Source organism: Saccostrea echinata, unplaced genomic scaffold (genome assembly GCF_033153115.1).
Source record: "Saccostrea echinata isolate AGI-Se365-2 ecotype Australia unplaced genomic scaffold, CSIRO_AGI_Sech_v1 ptg000054l, whole genome shotgun sequence".
Classification (NCBI taxonomy): domain Eukaryota; kingdom Metazoa; phylum Mollusca; class Bivalvia; order Ostreida; family Ostreidae; genus Saccostrea; species Saccostrea echinata.
Genome location: NW_026889803.1, coordinates 53,526,904 through 53,550,051, shown reverse-complemented (window position 1 = coordinate 53,550,051; position 23,148 = coordinate 53,526,904). Strand labels below are relative to the sequence as shown.

Genomic DNA, 23,148 nt, shown 5'->3' with positions numbered 1-23,148 from the left:
GTAAAGATTAAAATAAATTGCAAAAGTGCTTAGTTCTTTTGTAAAACAAGCCCTAAATTAAAATTTCAGATTTTCAGAGATCGAGTTACAGAATATAGAAAATTGCTGGGTGTAGAGACGTTGATCATAAGTTAATTCAGTACCAGTTATATTTGTTATTTATATAATTATTAAATTATTTAATATACCGGTATTATTATATTTATGTGTTTATTTAAAATCCATAAGATGAGAGAAAAATGAAGTGGAAAGCTTACTTCCTTACTTGTTAAACAATACCTTTTGCAAGGAAGGAAAGGGGGGGGGGGGGTGTCATTCATTAATGCTGCAAATTAACTGAAATTTGCAATTAAAAAAAATTAAATTAAATGCATTAATATACAGAAGAACACATTGACACATACATGTGGATTCATAAACATTGAAATCAACTCACATTTACCTGTAAAATCTAATGATACATCTGAGTAACTTCGTGACCTATAGTAGATTCAAACCTATTGTGATACTTGTTAGACCAAATTGTATACCATATTGAGCTATCCAGCAAGCTATTGAAAAGTTTACTGGTATTTTGTAATTTGCTGTAAATAAGTAGTAAAACTGAAACACTGTATAGACAACACACAATATTTATTGTAAAGAAAATTCCATTGACCATTAGTTTGTAGACAAATGCTAACAATATATGACATCAATAATAAAGATACAGAAATTTTATGTATTCACATTTTGTATTCCTTCAAGAGCTTGTTTGAGATCATTTATGGCACAGTCTATGTCACTCCAAGTTGTCTCCCTTCCCACTGATAATCGAATAGCCCTCCTGGCCACAGACTCTTCAATATCTAATGCCAGCAAAATAGGAGACGGTCTACAAAAAAATATCAAGTCACTATGTGTTTCTTCACATAAATGAAACCAGAGAGTACCCAACTGCTATGTTTTATATGAAAAAATCGGATGCAAATTTTTTAAATTTTATTTGATTTGCACATTGTGCACAATGTACATTGTATTTGAAAGCAACAAAAAATCATGTCTGCTTTTCTTTGAGCTTATATAATATTTAGTCTGGCTTTAACCTTAAATGAAATTAATTTAAATACCATCTTTAAGTTTTCTATATAGATATGAGTTATCACCTGTTTTGGGAATGACAAGCAGCTCCAATGCTAGCCTGCACCTGCTTACAGTTTGATAGAACATGGGTACCTGAAAGGAAACAAAATAACCATTGACAGATACACAAAGGATAGTCTATGATTTTTAGTTGGATGTTGGGTTTATTTTAAGAGAGGAACATTGGGTTTTTTCCCTATATTTTCATGATTGTGAACCATGACGAAATTAAAAAAAAAAAAATGAAACAAATGGCATACAAATATGTTTCCAAATACAAAACACTGAATTTCTATTTATTACATAATCTTTGCTTTTATTTTTATTCCTATCACTTATTATTATGCTTTCTATCAGTTTGTCTCTATATAATCAATACCCAACTTATTTTCACATAGTGTTCTAAGGATTTTAATAGCGTAAGCATACTATGCCAAACAATGCAAGAGGACCATGGGCCACATCGCTCACCTCAGCTAATTGGCTAGGAAGAAGCAGAAATCACTTCAGTATTGAACAGGGGAGGGGGGGACAAACTTTAATTTACACTACCTCAGGATGCTTCCATATCAATATTACTAATCATGGCTCCGCTGTTTTTAAACAAAAGAATTTTAAAGATTTTTTCCTATGTTTTCTACCGTCACGGTAGCTCATTCTGGAGCTCTCACTCCGTGATCGGAAGGTCATGGGTTCGAGTCCAGGCCGCGACTAACCTAAGTTGATAAAAAATAGGTAGCAACTGTTCCTTCCCCAAGCGCTCGACACTTTGAAGTGAAAGTTGCGGGTCCTTCTGATGACACCTTAATAACCAAGGCCCTATGTCAAGGCAGGCATAAGCACAATAAAGATCCCTCACTGCTCAATGGCCCTGAGTGCCGAGTAAAGGTCTAAATTTGAAGCCCTTCACCAGTATATGCTGAAGCCTCTATATGAGTGAAAAATTCTCAAACGATGTAAAACAACATACAATCAATCAATCCTACGTAAAACTCTGATCTCTCATTGTAGCCCCTTCTTGAGAAGAAGATTTTTAAAGACATTTCATATATATTCATATGTAAAACTTCGACCCCCACTTGAGGCCCTGCCCTACCCCTGGGGGTCATGATATGAACAAACTTGAATCTAGAGTATGTAATGAGCTTTCACATAAGTTTCATCTTTTCTTGCATAGTGGTTCTTGAGAAGAAGATTTTTAAAAGATTCCACCAAATTTTCACGAATTCTTAATTATCTCCCCTTGAAAGAGGGCGCAGCACTTTCTGTGAACAAACTAAAATCCCCTTCACCCAAGGATGCTTAGTGGCAAGTTTGGTTGAAGTTGGCCAAGTGGTTCTTTAGAAGAAGTCGAAAATGTGAAAAGTTTACAGACTACAGATGACAGACGGACGCCGGACACTCTTTGATCAGAAAAGTTCACTTGAACCTTCAGCTCAGGTGGGCTAAAAAGTGCACGCTTCTTTTTCTAAAGAAAATCCGACAGCATTCACACCAGGGATCAAACTCTTGGCCCTGAGATTGTCAGTCCAACGCACTACCAATTACGCTACAGATGCCATTATCTAATACATTGCATTCTAATGTATACAATTTTATTTATTTGATAAATAACAGTTTTACACTGAAAAAGTAATTAAAAATGCAATCTGATGTCCACAAATTTTTAATCTAATAAAAAAATATTGACAATAGACAAATGTTAAAGTTTACACCTTCCCACTTTCTTGTATCACAAATACTTGAATTGTTTGATTATTTGAGAATATTTCTTGGGAACAGGTACCTATAGAATTTGTACAAAAAACTTATTTTTCTCTTTTTTTGAATTCTCATTTTACCCCCATTTCCTTTTCATCACTCCATTACTCTCTAACCCCTCTCACTTACCCCAGACCCCTAACTGTAAAAATCCAATAATAACTGTAAACAATATATTGTAAACCTAGGACTGATTTTGCTGCATTCTTTTTCTGCCCAAACTGTAATTTAATGAAATCCTGTGATTGTGCATGCATGACTTACCACTGCCATCAATGCCTAGGAATGAAACATTACAAGTGTTTGGAATCCGACAACTGTGAGAGAACTTTCCATTGAAGCAGACATTTTTACCAAACTCTACCTGCATGAAAAATTCCACACTAAGCTTTCAAGCTAAACAAGCAAATTCAAAGAATTGTGATCCCCCGCTAGTGGTTGGGATGCAATTATTTATGGCATATTGTACCTGTCTTGTCTGTGTGTCCTATCTTGTCTGTCCATCATACAAAATACAATCCAAAAGATCCTGGCACAGGTAATGCACATGTGTAAAAAAAAATATGAAAGTCCTGTCTCTTTTAAAGCAAAACTTAATTGTGACCAAAGTTATTTTTTTTATATAGGTCAAACTTCTAAGTCAAGGTCATGAAGTAAAAAATGATAGTTCTTTCTGAAAGGTGCTGTCACAGGTAATGAACATGCAAAATATGAAAGCCCCATCTCCTCTCATTAAAAAGTTATTACCAATGTTAAAAATTTCGAAAACTACTGTAGGTTAAACTTTAAAGTTAAGGTCACAAGGTCAAGAACATATAGTACATTTGGATAGGTTTTGTAACAAGTGATGCACTTGTCAAATATGAATACCCTATTTTCATTCAACTTTTTCATTTTCATTCAAAAGTTATCACCAATGTTAAAATTATTGAAAAGTGGGTCAACCTTCAAGGTCACGGTAAAAAACCAAAGTATATTTTGACAGGTCCTATCACAGGTAATGCACATGTCAAATATCAATACAATATCTTCTCGCATTCAAAAGTTATCACCAATGTTAAAATTTTTGAAAAGTAGGCCAATTAAACTTCAAGGTCAAGTTAATGAGGTAAAAAATAATACATGTAGTACATTTCAAAAGTCTTATCACAGGCATTGTATAGATGAAATATGAGAGCCCCATCTATTCTCATTCAAAAGTTATGACCAAGGTAGAAGTTTTTGGGACAGATAAACTGACAGATGGAAGGACTGACAGATGGACAGGCAAATGAGATTTAATGTCTCCTCACTTTTGCAAAGCTGGGGAAATAACAGACATCATATTCATTGATTTCAAAGAGAAGTAGATCCTTTACCTTTAACCTTTCCTCTAGATAATCCCTGATCTTTTTCATATGATCATTATATTTGTCAATGTTTTCTGTCACTAGTTTTGCTGCCATTCCAAGCCCTGCTATCATTGCTGTATTTTCTGTGCTGTTGATGTTGAAGATATATAATACTGTGATACAATATTTCAAACTTCATAATTGTTAAGAGAGTGAATTCTAAATTCTCTGCTACATCAATATTCCATTACAGATATAAGGATTGAAAAAGTAATTATGATTTTAATAAATAATCTTCACAGGCATATTATTTTCATTGAATCAACAGTGCTCTCAAAATGGCTTCTGATGACTTAAATACCTTTATTAAGTTCACTATAAAAGGAGACCTACCAATAATATTGTGCCACAGCTACACTTACCCTGGTCTGTAGTTCCTTTCCTGGCCTCCCCCATAAAACATGGGGTACAGAGGGACCTCCTTGCTGCACCCCAAATCTTTCACATAGATTGCTCCATTTCTTGGTCCATAAAACTGTCAAAAAAAAGAAAATGATAATACAATACATTATTAGATTATACATGTAGTTTTAAATGTGTATAAATAAATACAGTGTTTCACAAATTTGATGGGATCTGATAAAAAAAAAATGACCTGGCATAGACAAAATTCTAGGTCAGTCATTTAAAGCAATACTGATAAAAGGAGGTGTAATACATCTAAAAGCTAACTATACAAGGCAGTACTTCTGTCAAAATAAATATTTCACTGTATAGCAGTTATATGAAGTATAACATGTATATGACTGATGGATTCCTAGCTCTGTGATTAACTGAAATCTAACATATTCTAGAAATCATAAGTTATAATCACCTGCACCTGACCTTCCAGGTGAAGGATACATCATTCTGATTTTCCCTGCATAGAACTAAAAACATATCAGAACTTCCTAATTGATACAATTGCTTTATTTTTTGTCTTTCAATGGAATCCAACATTTTTCACTGCATACCAAGGAAGACAGCAAGGTTTGCTTGATGAGTTTGTCTCCTTTATATAATCAGGGAATCATCATAAAACTATTGCTGTTTTGTTGGTCAATATATATATATAAATGATAATTTACAATGTACTTTCTTTTTGCCCCATGAGGGCCCTTAATTGGTAAATAAACAATTGAATTGAATTGAATATAATTACAACATATTTTACAGAAATTAAGACTCTCAATGAGAGGGACAGAAAATATCATACTCTTTCTATAGCTATAAACTATGGTATTCACCTCCAAACCACAATAATTGTATGCTATAACCATATTGTTCACCTTAGTAAAATATGCATGTTGGCATCCAAAAATTAAAACCCAACAGGAATAGTAAATTCTATAGCTTTGTGTAATATCCAAGACATAAAAACTTCCATATTTATACACTTACACATCTATGGTGTACAAACAAAACTGCAAATGATACTCTGATTAAAATACTGGTATGTTATTTAACGTTGAATAAAAAAGGGAGCGATTTTTTGTATTCCATATTTCCTACACTTCTTTGTTTAATCATAGCTTCGCACCTTGTGTCCCACCACTGTAAGGTAGTCTACTCCTAAGTCCTGTACGTTGACCCGGATTTTCCCGATTGCCTGAGCTGTGTCCGAGTGGAGCAGAATTTTTGGAATGGATTTCCTGGAGACATTGATCTGCCTCACTCTCTCAAAAATCTCCTTTACTGGCTGTCAAAATAAGTGACTAGTCTGAACTATTGCAATCTGTTAAGAGGGACTGTTTTTGCACGTAAAGTACATATAAGAGAAAATTTATCTTAATCCCAACCTGTATAATTCCAGTTTCATTATTGGCAAGCATTATGGAAATCATGCAGGTTGAAGGTCGAATGGCAGCAATGACATCATCAACCATTACATGACCAGTTCGTGGTGAGGCAGGTACAAAAGTCACACCTTGAAACATACAGTATTGAAATACCCAGGTTTAAAAGCTGATAATTGAAATGGAATTGCTAAATGCAGATCAAAAATTTTCTCAAATTCTAAATGTTAAGATTTTCTAAATACTGTATGTGTACTTAAAAAATTGGGCTTCATATTTTAACGGCTTTGGCGAAGACAACGATGCACTAATTCATGAATAGTGCTAAGAAATCATTTACTAATACAATACACGGCACGGACATGTTTAGCGCTAATTCATGATTATGCCAACAACTCCATACCCCTTAATTGTGCTAAATTTTGAATACACCAATTTATGTACATGTACAGTATCATACAAGTGTTGATCTTCAGAATTATTTCTCTTTTTTTCTGACAGCTTACCCCACTGGCCCAGTTCTACAAATCAATGAAATTCAGTGGCAACATGTACATGTATCTTACTTGCAATGCCCTCTTCAGCAAAGTGTTCCAACACCAGCTTAACAGCGTCATGTTCCAGATTTGATGTAATAAAGTGTGGTAGGTGATCTTTGTCTGCACATAATCCATTACTCCCCCACCCCCCAACAGAGTGAAAATATTTCACCCCAGTCTGCAGAATCATGTTGTTTCCCTAAAAATCAAATAATATTTGGTATACATTTTGTAACAACATTTGAACATTTGACAAACATATCAAAAACAATTAAAATACAATATTTTTATATAATTTTAAATACTCCTTTCAATAAAATAAAAATCTAATAGGTCTTCAGCTTGAAGTATTTTAGAATTATAATACATGTATGAACAAATACTGATACACTTACATGTAAAAATACTTTGTCCTATACTTATAATTTGTTTACAATAATAATGTACATATGTGCCAATGAAACTTGGGGATCATGTATACAAGTAAATACCATATACAAGTGATAAGTTATTAAAAAGTTAAGAATGTAATGGAAATGATCCAACAGAATGCCCACAACAATTGATTGTGATTACATTTGCACAAAACTGAAAATGTTCTAAATGGCATTAAAAGAAGAAAATTAGATAGTATATAGATCAGTAAAGATGCACAGCATGTAGATCTAGAGATGTTTGCAAAGCAGTCACTACTATTGATAAACCACACCAACATAAAATACTATTTACGAGGGTCATTCAAAAAATATGTAGACAATGTCCCTCATCATCATATTATTTTTACAAGATTAAAGATCAACACATTTTCATTTGTGAAAACATTTATTTTGTCAATTTGTGAAGTTTCTTTCTATTTGATTAAATGGAGCTCATGTTAGCCAATTTTAAAAGCAATATGTTTTGTCGCCATGGAGAATGGTTAACAGCATTGTAATGTCAAAAAAAAAAATGTTAAGAAAGTTTCTCAAAATTACTTCATTTCATAAATGGTTTGTAGCATCTTCCCCATTCATAAAAAGTATCCATAACACTTGACACCTAGTTTGCTAACAAAATTGTTTGAGTAGCTTAAGTTAGATTGTCAATATTTTCAAATTCTTTACCACGTAACTCTGCTTTTACAAGTTCCGCAAAAGTGAACGTTACTAACTCTTTTGAAAAGATTTTTAACTATAATCTGTTTCTTCGCAGACCATCCATTGTCCGATTCAAAGTCTCTATCACTCAAAAAATGTCTGTTCCATTATATATAAATGCACGGCTCATTTTTTATATATTTCCTGGTTCCTGGTTCATCCAGCATTTTCAGAGTTTGTTTTAGAGGTTTCCTGAGTGCAAAACAAAATTTTATCGCTACTCGCTGCTCAGTGACGTCCTCCACCTTTTTTGCTTTTTTTAATCATTTAAATGAAGCAATGCGTTACATAACATTTTGGCATCTGAAGTAGAACAATACTAAATTTAAACATTTAAATTTTATTTTCTTTCAGCACCATTTATCAGAGGTATGACTATAGGCATTATAATTTTGAAGTGTATCAGGCCCGTAGGAAGCAATTTCAGTTTGGGGGGGGGCACGGTTGTACATTTTCAGTGGGCACTATCGACCAAAAAATTCCCTGACAAGCAAAAAAAAAAAAAAGGTCATCAGACGTTTTTATTAAGTGGGCCCTGCTGTGACCCAATTTTTGCTGTCTTAATTCATTGATAATTTTGATAAATATCAAAAAATATTCCAACTGTTTTTACTCAAATTATTTAAATCTATTGTTAAAGTATCATTATATGTGTATCAAATTTGGTTATAATGTGATGTTAAATAAAAAAGTTAGGTCAAAAGTCTAGGAATGTTTTGAATGACCCTGGTATAAACAATTACTTCTGTCCCTCCTGAGGTAAAAATTATATCTGAAATTAAGTACATAAAAGACATATTGTAAATGATCATAGCATAAATATGATATAATATTGAATGCAATAGGAAAAAAAAACTTTACACAATCAAACTAAAATCTAATGAATTATTATTCATTTAATTAAACTCATACAGCTTCATACTTAGAATTTACATCTACATAATGTATACTAGCTGACATGATGATGAAAGTAAGATGGTTTTAAATACCTGATGATTTAGCTCCCAACATTTCAGCAACATACTGGCGAGATTCTTCAATTATAGTCTTGGCCTCTATACCTTAAGGTTTATTTATATAAATTAACTAAAACACTCATTTAAATGCACAAATCATTTCACATTCATTATTTATTTAATATTTTTATTTTCAATGTTCTTGATCTTGACAATTTCAATTACCTTGAGTATGAGAGCTACTGGGATTTCCCCAGGCCTTGGTCAGAGCTGATGTTATAGCATTTACAACTTCAGGTTCCAGAGGAGTTGTGGCATTGTTATCTAAATATAGGCTAAAGGAACGATCAAATAAATGTAACATAATTATATAAAATTTTTAAAATCTAGCATGAATTATGATAATCAAATAAGTGTCATCTTTTACTATATCGCAGTCAATGTTAACTTTCAGACTAAACAAAGTTTAGCTAATCTACGATATCGGTAAAATTCAATTGCTAGCATTTTTTCAAAAAATCATCTTACCTTTTTGCCATGCCGCTTAGATCTACTTTCGCTTTCAACCGTGGCGCTGTTTGTTTACATCAAAAACCTACATGTCACTTAAATCATTTAAAAAAATAAAATATTAGTTACTTCCTCGCCAATCATTTTTTTCTGTATAAATTATAAATATTTATGATGATGATATACAAAGGGCAAATACTGATTAACAAATTCACAATACATATTATAAACTTAATAGATCTTCTATGATTTAAGTGGCTTTTCAAAATGAAAGCAGGAAAATTAAATTGAAAGTACAACATGGTAGAATGGAAAGTTTTATCGCTTTCGTAGAATTCATTAAACTTATCATCAGGGTAACATTTTTGACCATCAGATCATTTTTTACTGGCTTGTTCTACAGTGGAAAAAAGGACATCAGCAATGACATAGTGTTAATCACCGGAGGCGGGCGGGGTATAGGGAGGGCTCTCGCTCTGGAGTTTGCCAAATATACACCAAAGCACGTAAGTCGAGTTTCAATAGAATGACAATCCTTTTCATGCGGTATTGATGTACAATCTAAGTTTATTATGTAATTCAATGAAATATTGTGAGAATAAATAGAACTTTCATACTATAGATTACATTATGGGGAAGAACAGAGGAGACTCTGAAGAGCACAGCTCTGGAAGTGAGAAATCTTGGTGTGAAATGTTCCTACATGGTTTGTGATGTCAGTCAGTCACACGAAATTTATAAAAATGTAAGAATGAGTTCATTAATTTTGTAAGATAGCACAGAAATTTCTAAGGTACATCATCTGACATCATGCTCATGTACATAGCACGACGAAAGTATAATGTCTCAATTAGTCACTATTGATGCAAACTTAACATTATTATATAGGAGTGTGAACGTAAGAATTTCAAAGATATCCCTTATTCAAAAATCTTGAAAGTCAATCCCAGAATTTATAACATCCTACTCAATGAAAGGATCAGCTGAGTCAGAAGGAAAATGTTTATATCTCGTTATCTTGTCACATGTAAAATGATTGTAATTTTCAAGTTTTCTCTATAACTTATGCATATGTATAATATTATCTTTTTCTTTATTTATATAACAGTATGCTGATATAAAGAAAAATATCGGACCAGTAACAATTCTAGTGAACAATGCTGGGATAGTGCATGCCAAACAGATCATTGACAACTCAGATGAGGAAGTAATGGAGACATTTGGTGTCAATACTCTGGCTCACTTTTGGGTAATTTTTATGTTTAAAAACTTCTATACTATCAATGCTTGTATTTCTAATCTAGTTTTATTAATTTTAATGCTTATTTTTAAAGCTTAATTTATAGTGCATGTACTACCGAAGCAGAATTGAGTTGCTTACCCTTTTGTGGCACATCATTATTATTATTTGAGAAGAAACTTATATATATCAATGATTAGGAGTTTCACACAAGCCTTAAGGGGGTCAGAAGTATGCATGTACTAGAATATTTGTACTCTATATGTGTAAAAGTATATTTTTTCAGTTGATGAAACATTTAAAACTGAAAACTCTTTGATGAATTATATTGTTTCTAATAATTGTTGAGTGCCATATTTTAATTAGTGTGAACTAGTATGCAGTAGATATATAATTCTTATTTACAAATCAAAATCCACTAAGTAAATTTTACAGACAATAAAAGCAGTGCTTCCAGACATGATAGAATCAAATCAAGGGCACCTAGTCAGTATTAGTTCAGTCCTGGGTCTACTTGGGATGAGAGGTGTGGGTGAATACTGTAGTTCAAAGTTCGCCAACACCGGGTTCATGGAGGCCCTGCAGTGGGAGATACAGGAATATGACAATATCTACATTACCTGTGTTCACCCCTACCTGGTGGATAACCAGATGTTTGCTGGATTAAAACTAAGGTAAAATCAAGTATTAAAACTGAGGTAACATTAAAGATTAAAACTCAGGTAAGATTAAAGATTAAAACTAAGGTAAAATCAAAGATTAAAACTAAGGTAAAATCAAAGATTAAAACTGAGGTAACATCAAAGACTAAAACTAAGGTAAAATCAAAGATTAAAACTGAGGAAAAATCAAAGATTAAAACTAGGGTAAAATCAAAGATTAAAACTGAGGTAAAATCAAAGATTAAAACTAAAGTAAAATCAAAGATTAAAACTGAGGTAACATCAAAAATTAAAACTGAGGTAAAATCAAAGATTAAAACTAAAGTAAAATCAAAGATTAAAACTAAGGTAAAATCAAAGATTAAAACTGAGGAAAAATCAAAGATTAAAACTAAGGTAAAATCAAAGATTAAAACTAAGGTAAAATCAAAGATTAAAACTAAAGTAAAATCAAAGATTAAAACTAAGGTAAAATCAAAGATTAAAACTGAGGAAAAATCAAAGATTAAAACTAAGGTAAAATCAAAGATTAAAACTAAGGTAAAATCAAAGATTAAAACTAAAGTAAAATCAAAGATTAAAACTGAGGTAAAATCGAAGATTAAACTAAGGGTAAAATTGAAGATTTAACCTGAGTTAAAATCAACGATTAAAACTAAGGTAAAATCAAAGATTAAAACTAAGGTAAAATCAAAGATTAAAACTAAAGTAAAATCAAAGATTAAAACTAAGGTAAAATCAAAGATTAAAACTGAGGAAAAATCAAAGATTAAAACTAAGGTAAAATCAAAGATTAAAACTAAGGTAAAATCAAAGATTAAAACTAAAGTAAAATCAAAGATTAAAACTGAGGTAAAATCGAAGATTAAACTAAGGGTAAAATCGAAGATTTAACCTGAGTTAAAATCAACGATTAAAACTAAGGTAAAATCAAAGATTAAAACTAAAGTTAAATCAAAGATTAAAACTAAAGAAAAATCAAAGATTAAAACTAAGGTAAAATCGAAAAATAAACCTGAGTTAAAATCAACGATTAAAACTAAGGTAAAATCAAAGATTAAAACTAAAGTAAAATCAAAGATTAAAATAAGGTAAAATCAAAGATTAAAACTAAGGTAAAATCAAAGATTAAAACTAGGGTAAAATCAAAGATTAAAACTAAGGGTAAATTCAAAGATTAAAACTAAGGTAAAATCGAAGATTAAAACTGAGTTAAAATCAAAGATTAAAACTAAGGTAAAATCAAAGATTAAAACTAAAGTAAAATCAAAGATTAAAACAAGGTAAAATCAAAGATTAGATCTGAGGTAAAATCAAAGATTAAAACTGAGGTAAAATCAAAGATTAGATCTGAGGTCAAATCAAAGATTAAAACTGAGGTAATTAAATCAAAGATTAAATCTACAGTAAAATCAAAGATTAAAACTAAGGTAAAATCAAGACTAGCCTATGCATAGGAAATGGCTGTACAGTATTTCATAAATTATTTATTTGATATATAATAGAGTCAATAAACTAAAATTGTTCATGTCTAGCTCTAATTGAATAACATTCAAAGTACAATGTACCATAGATTCCTTATTTTACGGCCCTTAGACGTCAAATTGCGAGAACAATCATTCACGAGTGTACTGTTGATCTAGAGGTTTTATGGGGATTTTAGTACCATAAAAATAAAAGTGATTAATATTATTTTGCGAGTGGTGCATCTTCCGAAATAATGGAATAATTAATTCCTCGCTTATTTTTAGGAATCTACAGTATTCTACATTCTGAAATATTTTTTGATGTAAACATCACCATAGTAATTACATTGAACAGAAATGCACAATTTTGCATTTAGACTCTAGACCATTAAACATATACTGTATATCCAAATTATTTGATTTATCAATCTTTTTCTTTCAGATTTCCATGGCTAGTTCCTCCTTTGAATGAAAGTTATGTCGCTAGTCAAACTGTCTCTGCTGTTTTACACAATCAAAAAAGTGTTGTAATGCCAAAAATAATGCTAATTGTTCTTTGGATAAAGAGGTAAGACTGCATCTTGTACGAAGGCATCTGAATATATTGTCTAGTGAAGTTAGCTTACTGAGTAAAAATTAGTACTTTTTACGCTACCTTTATTTTCAGTGTCTTTTAGCAGACTCTTTTTGTAATTAAACATTAAGAGCCACTACACATGGTAATGCTTGCCTTGTAAGTCATGAAACTTAAGTTCTAACCTTACTGTATGTACTCCCTTAATACATGTTTTATCGACCCTTACAAGTATGACTTATGAATAGAGCTCTGCTCTGTTTTTTAATACAAGATTTGGCTGACCTTTTCTTCTTAGCCAGTGAGAACTATTCACCTAAGTGTCAATCAATTTTTTATCAAACCATACATACATGTAATGAGGGTAGATTGAAATGAACACAAAGTGTTATTGAATAAGATAATGAATATATCCACAAATGCTTCTGTTCAACCTCTTCTTCTTTTTAAGAAGTTTGGTAAAATGATTACAATGCCCTAGCAATAACATGTTCTTTTTTAATGACTGAATGCACTGCTTAAGGCTGAATGCACGTGGATTTATGAAAATGTTAATAATCTTGTAAGTCCCGCCTTAGAGTGTGGACATGAGAGCCGCATGTATGACAAATGAGATGACTTCAGTCTTCCATCGTCAAATTTCCTTATTTATGTAGAATGAATACAATCACCTGCATATGGTGTTTATGTCACAACTTATTCAATACTTAAGATCGTGCTCTGAGTACAATCAATTTTTAAATCAAGACAGGCTACTAGCAAATAACTTTATGTTACATGGATTTCAACAATCTTGTTTAAAGTCAGGATTTTGTAAATTCTAGTCATTATAATGACCTTGTTAGCAAACAAAACCTATCACTGGGTAGTATTTTGACTTGACATATTTCATACCAATTGTTAGGCCTTAGTTTTTATACTTAATTTGACCATCTATCTGATCAGTACGTAGGGCTCTTGGTGGTTGTGACTGGTCCAAAAGGGACTCTTATTCCTCTTAGGCACCTGATCCCACCTCTGGGATTTCCAGGAGTCCGTGTTTATGCCATTCTCAGATTTTTAAAATTGTGTGTAGGTTTTTTTTTTTGAGATTGATCACTGTTCGTGATCTTCACCTATTTCATTAATCAACTACCATGTTTTTTCCCAGTCCCCTACATGTGGATGTCAAGTTTTTATTTATTGACTTAGTTAACCTACTTCCTGTTTATTCCAGTCTCCTACCTGTGGATGCCATGTTGCCAATTTTAAGATTCACTGGAGTTGATAAAGCAATGATTGATTCTCCTACAGCCCCAAAGAATGTGGAATTCATGAGAAAGACTGTCTCCAATCAGTAGAATAGGAACCTCTTCCAGTCTCTTGTATTTGAATTTGATATATTCAATATATTTTTAGGATGTTTTTGATTTCCCCCTCCATGAAAAAGTATGTACATGTACATATAAACACCATATTCCATGAATTTATTAAACCTGGATATGGAATAATGCAAATCAAATTTAACAAGAAAGTTCTGAAATTGCAAATTTTAGCAGTATTTTCTCCCCCTTACCCTTTAATTTCTGCAGTTTAATTTCAAAGTATACCTGTATTTACATGTGTAATCAGTTGCTTCCAGAGACAGTGCTTATAATCTGTCACTTTTTTTTTGTATTTTTTTGTATTTACCTGTTATATTCATTTTTAGGTAATCCTGCAATAATTATTTTTAAATAGTCCTGTTAAAATGTCTAACAACCTGGTTGAAGATAATATTCCTGTTTGGATATTTTTATCATCAGGGATTTGTAGTATATGTTTAAATGATGTTTTAACATCTGTTAAATGTGTTCTAGAAACATTGTTGATAAGAAGTGGATAACTTTTAAAGTGAAAACTTTATTTTTGTTCATTGCATCAAGTATTTGTAAAAATGTTCAACAAAAAGTTATTGTTACTTTGATAAACAGGTTTAAAACTAATATTATCATATGGCAATAAAAAATTGAAAAGATTTGTCATAGAAGTTATTTTTTTTTTTTTGGTAATTGTTTCGTGTTTACCTGTGTTATGGATAAAGTATCAGCATATATATATATCAACCACGGGTGCCTGGAACCCCCCCCCCTTCCCCGCATTCCATATCCAATTGGTTTTTCGACTTTTTAATTTTTTTTTGATTTATCTTTTATATGACGCATTCACAAAGTATTAAAATTAACACCCCCCCCCCCAAAAAAAAAAACAACAACAAAAAAACTAACGTTAAAAAAAAACTTCACTCTGATACATGTACTAAGAGAGAACTTGTTCTCCTTTATAAAAAGTTAGTTTTAAGTTACATTTTGGATTTTTCAATTGTAGTACTTTGGAAATGTGTCATAGAAAAATATTTTAATTAAAAAAGTCAAATAACCCTTGGGCTACGGAACGCGGAGGGGGGGGGGGGGAGCATCCCAAGGCCTCTGTGACATCAGCATATAATGTCAAAGTATCAGCACATAATGTCAAAGTATCAGCACATAATGTCAAAGAATGTTATATGGATTATGGATAAGGCAGTTGGGGAGCTCCATACTTAGGTATGTACGCTACTTAAAGCTATATATGGCGTATCTGAGCTGAAAATGAAATCACGAGATTGAGTGTAAATAAACATGATATATGTTATTTATTTTCAAATTAAAATTTTCACCGATTTTGAACTTAAATAACCTCATGTTTCCATAGTTAAATTGACTTGAAACCATGTTATTTAAATGCAGAGTCGGTATATAAATCAGTTATTGTTTTAAATTTCTAATATCTTTGAAACATGATTGATTTAAATTGTGTAATTTACAGAAAAGTCCTATCTTTCTATCTTTCTATAAAGTAATAAAACAAATAGTTCTTTTTTAATTTTAGTTAGTCTGAACTTATAAAAAAAAATACGCCATATAGGCCTATGACTTTAATTGCTTCGGAATAGACATTTCCAGATAAGTGACCGGGTTAAAGTGTTGGTAGCATGTACATTCATAAGTACTACTTATAATCTGTATGGTGACTAAACTTGCATGGATGGTGCATCTAGAGATGCACACTAACATACACTTTGGATCAGGCTTTCATTTTCCGAGGAATGAAAGTTATCTCCTGTTTTGGGGTTGTATTTTTTTAAACGTATATTTACATTTTTTTTAAAAATGTACAATGTATTTTTTTTCATATTACATGTATTTATATCTACTTTTGAAAAATTCTAATCTTGGCTATAACTTTTGAAAGGATGCTAAGACTTTTGTGTTTCACATATGTATTCTATATGATAAGGCATTCCTTTGAGTACCAAGATTTTGTACGGGTACATTTTGACCTTGAAATATGATAATCTTTTGAAAAACTTTAACCTTGGCCAATTTCTGAATGGTTAATGCTCGGGCTTTCATATTTAACATGTGTATCATAGGGGCTTGTCATCCGGATTGCTAAATGTAAAAAAAACGAATCTGCTTTAAATAGACTTTATCGAGTGTTTCCAATAAAGTTTCTGACTCTTTCAGAGAAGAAATACCATATTTAAAAAAAACGTACCACACCTACATGTATATACGTAGAGTGTATGTATACAGGTGTGGTATGTTTTTGTCAAACTGATAATTCATTCAATCCTGAATATAACAATGTGTCAATCCAGTAAAAAAAAGTACAAACCTTTTCTTTAAAATTGATATCACAAATACTTTCATTTTGAATTGGCATGTATCATTTACATATATTGAAATTTTGATATCTTTATATATCTTTATATATTTTGATATCGTATGTGTAGTAGTTACCGTCTTCTCGTGACCTTTTAACCTCTCTATAGGGTATCTAGAGAAAACCAATAAAAAACTTATACGGTGTCACATATACCATAGCACTCTCAGATTTCCTAATATGGCAGAGAGATGATGTATAAGTTGCAAATAAATTTCCTAATATGGTTTGTCACCTGACATAATTATAATGTCACGCGCTATACACTGTGCATATACATGTATATTACATTTTATTGCACATTTTGTGCACTTGCAATCAAAAAGCGAAAATGGACAAACACAGCGCAACGAGCATGGATCTGGATTTTCTTGAACTTCCGCAAAATTTTGAATGGGACATTTCTATCAATGATCAAACTCTCTCACAGATAGGCCAGTTGATAGAGGACGAAGTAAACGTGTTTGATGGTATTGGGGATTTATCTCTTACTCAAACGGATTTTAATTTGACCCAGGAGCCGGTTACCTGAAAATGTTATACAGCAGTTGGACCATTCTGACGATCGATTTGGAAAGTTTAACGATGACGACGATATGGAAAAACCTTAAGTCTACCGAGAATAAATTAAAGATTTTGAATAAAATTTAATTGATTTTGTATGCAATTTAAGACATGCACCGCCTATAGGTTATGAAGGCTCCGCCCATGGGTTATGGTGTAGATAACCCATAGTTAAAACAATAGAAAACATGGCGGCCTATGGTACATATTTTGATATTCGATGAGTCAAATATGATAAAGAAGACTTTTGTCAGAATGGATGAAATGCATCAGATGGATGTTGAAATCGCGCATTAAGCGACTGAGGGGCAATATCAAAACAATCTATCCTTCTGTCTTCAACAATGCAGAAGTGAAACAAGAATGAGATAGATTACACATCAGTAATTCCTGACAGTATGTACTGGTCCCGCTGACGAAGCAGGTAACAACACTGTCTTTGTTTGTAAGGCTCATTATTTGAATTGTACTTTAAAGTAATCCAACTTATATCCATGGCCCCCTTTCCAAAGAGGTTATTCTTCAAAACCATCAACCGTCAGTTTTAAAATATTTTTATTATTCCCAACAATCAAACTGAATTTGAATTACCATACCTATACTGGATTCCAAAACTCCATAAAAATCCTTAAAAACAAAGATACATAACGGATTCCAGTAAATGTTCTACTAAGCCTCTTTCTTTACTCCTCACTAAAATATTTACAACAGAGAAGGAGAAACTTCAGGAGTACTGTACAACAGTATATTCAAGAAGTGGCGTAGATCAGATGTGGACAATTAAAAACTCCAAGGAAGTTTTAGAAAATTTTAAATCACAAAATTTTAGCAAAATCAATAACATCAACACGTACAACTTTTCCACACTTTATACAACCATTCCTCACGATAAATTAAAGTCCAGGCTTTTTGACACCATAGACAGCTTCTTTTTCAATAAAGATAGAACTCGTAAATGTACTTACATTGTCACTGGTAATTTGCAAAATTACTTTATTAAAAACATTCTGAATGTACACACAGTACTCTGAACTTGATATTAAAAAGATGCTTGAGTTTCTGATTGACAATATCTAGTATGTAGTTTTGGAGATCAGGTCTTCCAACAATCTGTTGGAATTCCCTTGGGTACCAATTGCGTCCCTTATTAGCAAACCTATTTTTGTATTCATATAAAGCAGAATTCATTCAAAAACTTCTATATGAGGAGAAGAAAACACTTGCTATGGCCTTCAACGCGACATTTAGATATATCGACGACGTATTATCAATTAACAATAGTTACTTCCATTCATATGTCGACTCGATATATCCCAATTGAGCTTGAAATAAAAGACACCATAGAGTTTGACACATCTGTTTTTATTAAAAAAAGACTTTGATGGTAACCTAACAACAAAGATTTATAATAAACGTGATGACTTCAACTTTTCAATCGTCAACTTCCCTTACTTATGTAAGAATATACCCTTATCACCTTCAAATGGGGGTTTTGTCTCCCAGTTGATTCGATACGCAAGAGCATGCTCTACATATGAACAATTTCTAAAACGAGGCAAGCTATTGACAAACAAGATGATGAAACAAGGATATCAACAGTCTCGTTTGAAGACATCATTTTGCAAGTTTTATGGTCGATACAATGACCTTGTCAGCAAATACAGCCTATCATTAAGTCGCACGCTGACTGACGTTTTTCATACTAATTGTTAGGCCATTATTTACACACTGAATTGTCTACAGATTGTTCCGTTTTTCCTGTTCATGACAAGGAGCACGCGGCGGGTGTGTCCGATCGGCAGGGGATGCTCATGACACCTGATCCCACCTCTGATGTTTTTGGAGGTCCGTGTTTGCTCTGCTCCCGATTTGTATTGTTTAAATGGACTTTGACCTTGAATACTATTCGTTATCTCCATATTTCCTATCTGCAAATGTAGTACATTTGATTCTTACAGGTGAGATTTATCTGCCGTCGATCGAGCCAGCTATATGAAGAATGGTGGTACATGTTGGCGAAAAAATTACCTGTAACTTCAAGAGACGAAGAGAAACACTTTTTGCAGTCAAAAAAATACATTTTTTATGCTATATACATATACACGCAGACCCATACCATTTTTTCTACAAAAAATATTATAGATGAAATGGCATCAAAGTACATTAACATAATACCAGTAGTTTAAATAATTTTATTTGTTTTCTTTATTCCTTCGCCACGAAGACACAGCAAACCCCTACAGCAAAGCAACAAGAGAACAAGATTAGGGTGATCCCAATCGTGATATAAAACGTAGCGATGGACCAGAATGTGAAGTAGTACGCCGTGGGATGACAGTATTCTACGGAGGTGGAGTTACTGCTGACGACGTCATATGTACCGTACACCAACACGTTCCCTAAAAATAAATACTTGATACTAAGACAATTTATATGTGTGAAGACATTTGTACAAACCGGGGTAAAATTACAGAATTCCTTTATTTTCTTACATTCTAGTATCTATTGAGGGCTACGACGATGAGATTTAAATGCACCAAAAAGGAATGTGCAGTTCTCCGAACTCATTTTCTCACATCCTCACAATGTCAGGGGTCCTGTACGTGTCAACTCGCTGCCGTGGGACCCCTGACAAATTTCATTCGATATCGTACGGGCTTGCTTTTCTCATTGAGAAGCACCAATAAAATTGAAGTAGACAGATAATGTAAACAGAAAAGAATCAGCTGATACCCAAACGTGCTAGACATTGTTTATCACTGAAAGGCTAAATGTGATTGGTTGAGAGGTAAGAAACATAATTGTAATTTTCTTGAAAGTCGTCGCAGTTAGTCCGTAAGATATCGAATGAAATTTGTCAGGGGTCCCACAGCAACAAGTTGACATAATTCCCCTGACGTTGCGAGGATGATTTTCTCAAATCAAAAAAAATTCTTTACATAAAAAGTCAGTTTTAAAAAAGAGTTTTTCAGAAAATTTTACTTTGTATTAATGCTGGTATCAGGAAATCACTTTAAAGTAACAGGAATTTGCAATTTATTAAAAATATTTAATACTTCAAAAATACTATGTGCACCATGTATGCTGCACAATCTAAAAAGAACTCAATTTATTTGTTACTTACCTAATATAAATACGCCCGTCCAAACCAAGCCAAGCAAGATGACAGTGAAATAGCCACAATAGCCGAATACATCGGGTCGAGTCACTCTTTGTCCAGAATTACACTCTAGCTTGCAGTAAGTTGTCCAATTCCTTTCAATATTAGAACTAACCACTTCCACTCTTTGTTCAGGTTCACTTTCTACCGTGCAGAGAACTGACCGACATCTTTCAAATATTCCTATGACAGGACCCAGCACACCGGACACAATCAGATAAACGGGGATGAGTCGCTGTAACGGACAATCATCAAGGTACAGGGCCCCTTGTAAAATAAGTACATTAAGTAACAGTTATCTGTTCAATACAATATGTAGGAGATAGAATTTCAATCATTTTCACATCATTTCTGGAAATATTGCTCTAAAAAAACCTATAGTTATGTCGACTGTGTAGCATTGCACACACGTAGTAATCCCTTTGTCTAATGTCTGTCCGTCAAGACTTCCGCCTGTCTGTCTGTTTGATCTCACATTTACAACAACAAAAAATCCTTAAACTCTCTTATTTCAAGCCACATCATTGATCAAACCAAATGAGAGTAATACAATCTATATCAGAGTTCAAACACGCAATTGGGAGGATCAAGTCTGAAATACCACCAGAATCAGATTATTTGCACTTGGCTATAAGTAAATTGAACTATATCAGCCGACTTTATAATAACACGGGGAAGATCAAGTGTGAAGATACAAGATGAAGTGTATTGAATTTGGCACATTTTTTATTTCATGTATCTGAGAAAAAAAAATCATAACATTAAAATAAAACCCTATGTAACCCCACGAAACGCTGTGGCATTTCGAATAAACTTTTTTTGAATTATACAAAAGTCTTTCAGTTAGATACTGTGCAAGGTTTACAGGCTTAAAAATCGTTCGAGAACTTCACTGTTGACACCGATATGAAACAATGTTTGATGGCACCTTTTTTGTTTTTTCTGAACATAGAATAGGTCTCTTAGCTCAATAAATCATGCACCTCGCAAAAATCCTTCTTTTAAAAAATAAAATCCTAAATGATTATTTTGATACCTACCTATTACGATGCTTGCAAGTGGTATACCAACCAAATAAGCATTGTAGAAGAGAATAAATACTACAAAGAATAAAAAATGAGGCTTTAAAAACAACCGCAACATTTAAAATGAGGAATTTGGAATTCCCAAGTACAAATCAATGACACGGACTTCGATCAAAGTCAGGATATTTGGAATTTATTAACACCCCGCCCATTCCAAACACAAGAACACATTTGACTTTTATTAGAATACTCAGATACGTTTACAAGCGTATTGCTGCCAATTGAAAATATTTTATTCTAAGTCGTACGTACGAGATAGTAAGTCGTACGTATGACATAATATGTCGTACGTACGAGATAATAATATGTCCTATGTACGAGATACTAAGTCGTACTTACGAGATAATATGCCGTACATACAAGATACTAAGTCGTACGTATGACATAATAAGTCGTACGTACGAGATACTAAGTCGTACGTACGAGATACTAAGTCGTATGTACGAGATATTATGTCGTACGTACGAGATAGCAGTCGTACGTACGAGATGGTAATTAGTCGTACAAGGACCAGTCCGCAAATCTTCATGTGTCATCGCCATGAAACCGTCAAATGACTCTTGTTCGTTCAATAAAGTGCAAACATGTCCCACACCAACTTTTTTTTTCTGACAGCTTATTATCTCATACGTACGACATATTATCTCGTACGTACGACTTAGTATCTCGTACGTACGACTTAGTATCTTGTATGTACCACTTTGTATCTCTTGCGTACGAGATAATATCTCGTAAGTACGAGTTAGTATTATTTTCGTACGACTTAGTATTCTAGTAAGTTCTCCTTAAAAAACACATCATATATTAACTTCAATGTATAATATTGCAAAAGAGATGTAAATGATAATTTAAAATAAATGAACCAATCTCTCCACGTACGTGTATGGCATGTCAAACGTTGCAATATTCGATCTTTTCAATTTGTATTGTATAACTTTCCATGTATTACGAATTACCAATGCCTTTATCCTTACAACTTATTTTGAATGGAGAGAGTAACCTTACCTTCAATCAAAATATTGCAATATTTAATTTTGTTCATGAATTTATTACATCTACAAAGAGATTTGCATGATATTGTTTCTCTCTCTCTTTTTTTTTAAATTGTCAAACCACAGAACCAGCATCTATTATGTGTTCTTATTAACTTTCACATTTATATCTGTATTATTTTTGTTAGTTATATATGTTAAACTGCAAATATATATTTTACCATCAGCTCACTTATAATTTTTTTTTAATTTACTATTTGTTTTTTTTTTTTTAATTTCTTTTGAATATACACATGTATATATTAATTCTTTCAATGTAATGTGACTAATATTTACTTTTTGCTATTACTGGAGAAGACTTATATAGGCAATGCCTGCTGTCCAATCCTATTATGATTATGCATAATAAAATATTGTTTAAATGAAGACTGCATATTGAGTTCTGTATTCGGAAATACTTTAATTTTGTTTGTATTTTAGCCTCTGATT

General features: G+C 32.4%; 2 protein-coding genes and 1 long non-coding RNA gene across 3 annotated transcripts; 1 reads left to right on the top strand and 2 right to left on the bottom strand.

Moving 5' to 3' along the window:
• Window positions 1-654: 654 nt before the first annotated feature.
• Window positions 655-9,274, bottom strand: LOC133172212 (selenocysteine lyase-like). The gene is made up of 12 exons (XM_061307061.1): window positions 9,209-9,274; window positions 8,906-9,015; window positions 8,714-8,785; window positions 8,468-8,496; window positions 6,616-6,787; window positions 6,053-6,180; window positions 5,794-5,952; window positions 4,637-4,749; window positions 4,242-4,362; window positions 3,148-3,247; window positions 1,146-1,215; window positions 655-874 (listed from the first exon to the last, which is right to left on the bottom strand). The coding sequence occupies exons 1-12, from the start codon at window positions 9,217-9,219 to the stop codon at window positions 718-720; spliced, it is 1,242 nt and encodes a 413-aa protein (XP_061163045.1). The 5' UTR covers window positions 9,220-9,274; the 3' UTR covers window positions 655-717.
• Window positions 9,275-9,457: 183 nt separating this feature from the next.
• LOC133172214 (short-chain dehydrogenase/reductase 3-like) lies at window positions 9,458-15,130 on the top strand. Its single transcript, XM_061307063.1, has 6 exons — window positions 9,458-9,696; window positions 9,813-9,935; window positions 10,299-10,439; window positions 10,866-11,104; window positions 13,001-13,126; window positions 14,349-15,130. Exons 1-6 carry the CDS (start codon window positions 9,499-9,501, stop codon window positions 14,470-14,472), a joined length of 951 nt encoding a protein of 316 aa, XP_061163047.1. The 5' UTR covers window positions 9,458-9,498; the 3' UTR covers window positions 14,473-15,130.
• A 4,362-nt stretch (window positions 15,131-19,492) lies between these two features.
• Window positions 19,493-21,682, bottom strand: LOC133172220 (uncharacterized). The gene is made up of 3 exons (XR_009718917.1): window positions 21,623-21,682; window positions 20,547-20,849; window positions 19,493-19,821 (listed from the first exon to the last, which is right to left on the bottom strand). It is a non-coding gene; the product is annotated as an uncharacterized LOC133172220 (long non-coding RNA).
• Between the last annotated feature and the right edge of the window lie 1,466 nt (window positions 21,683-23,148).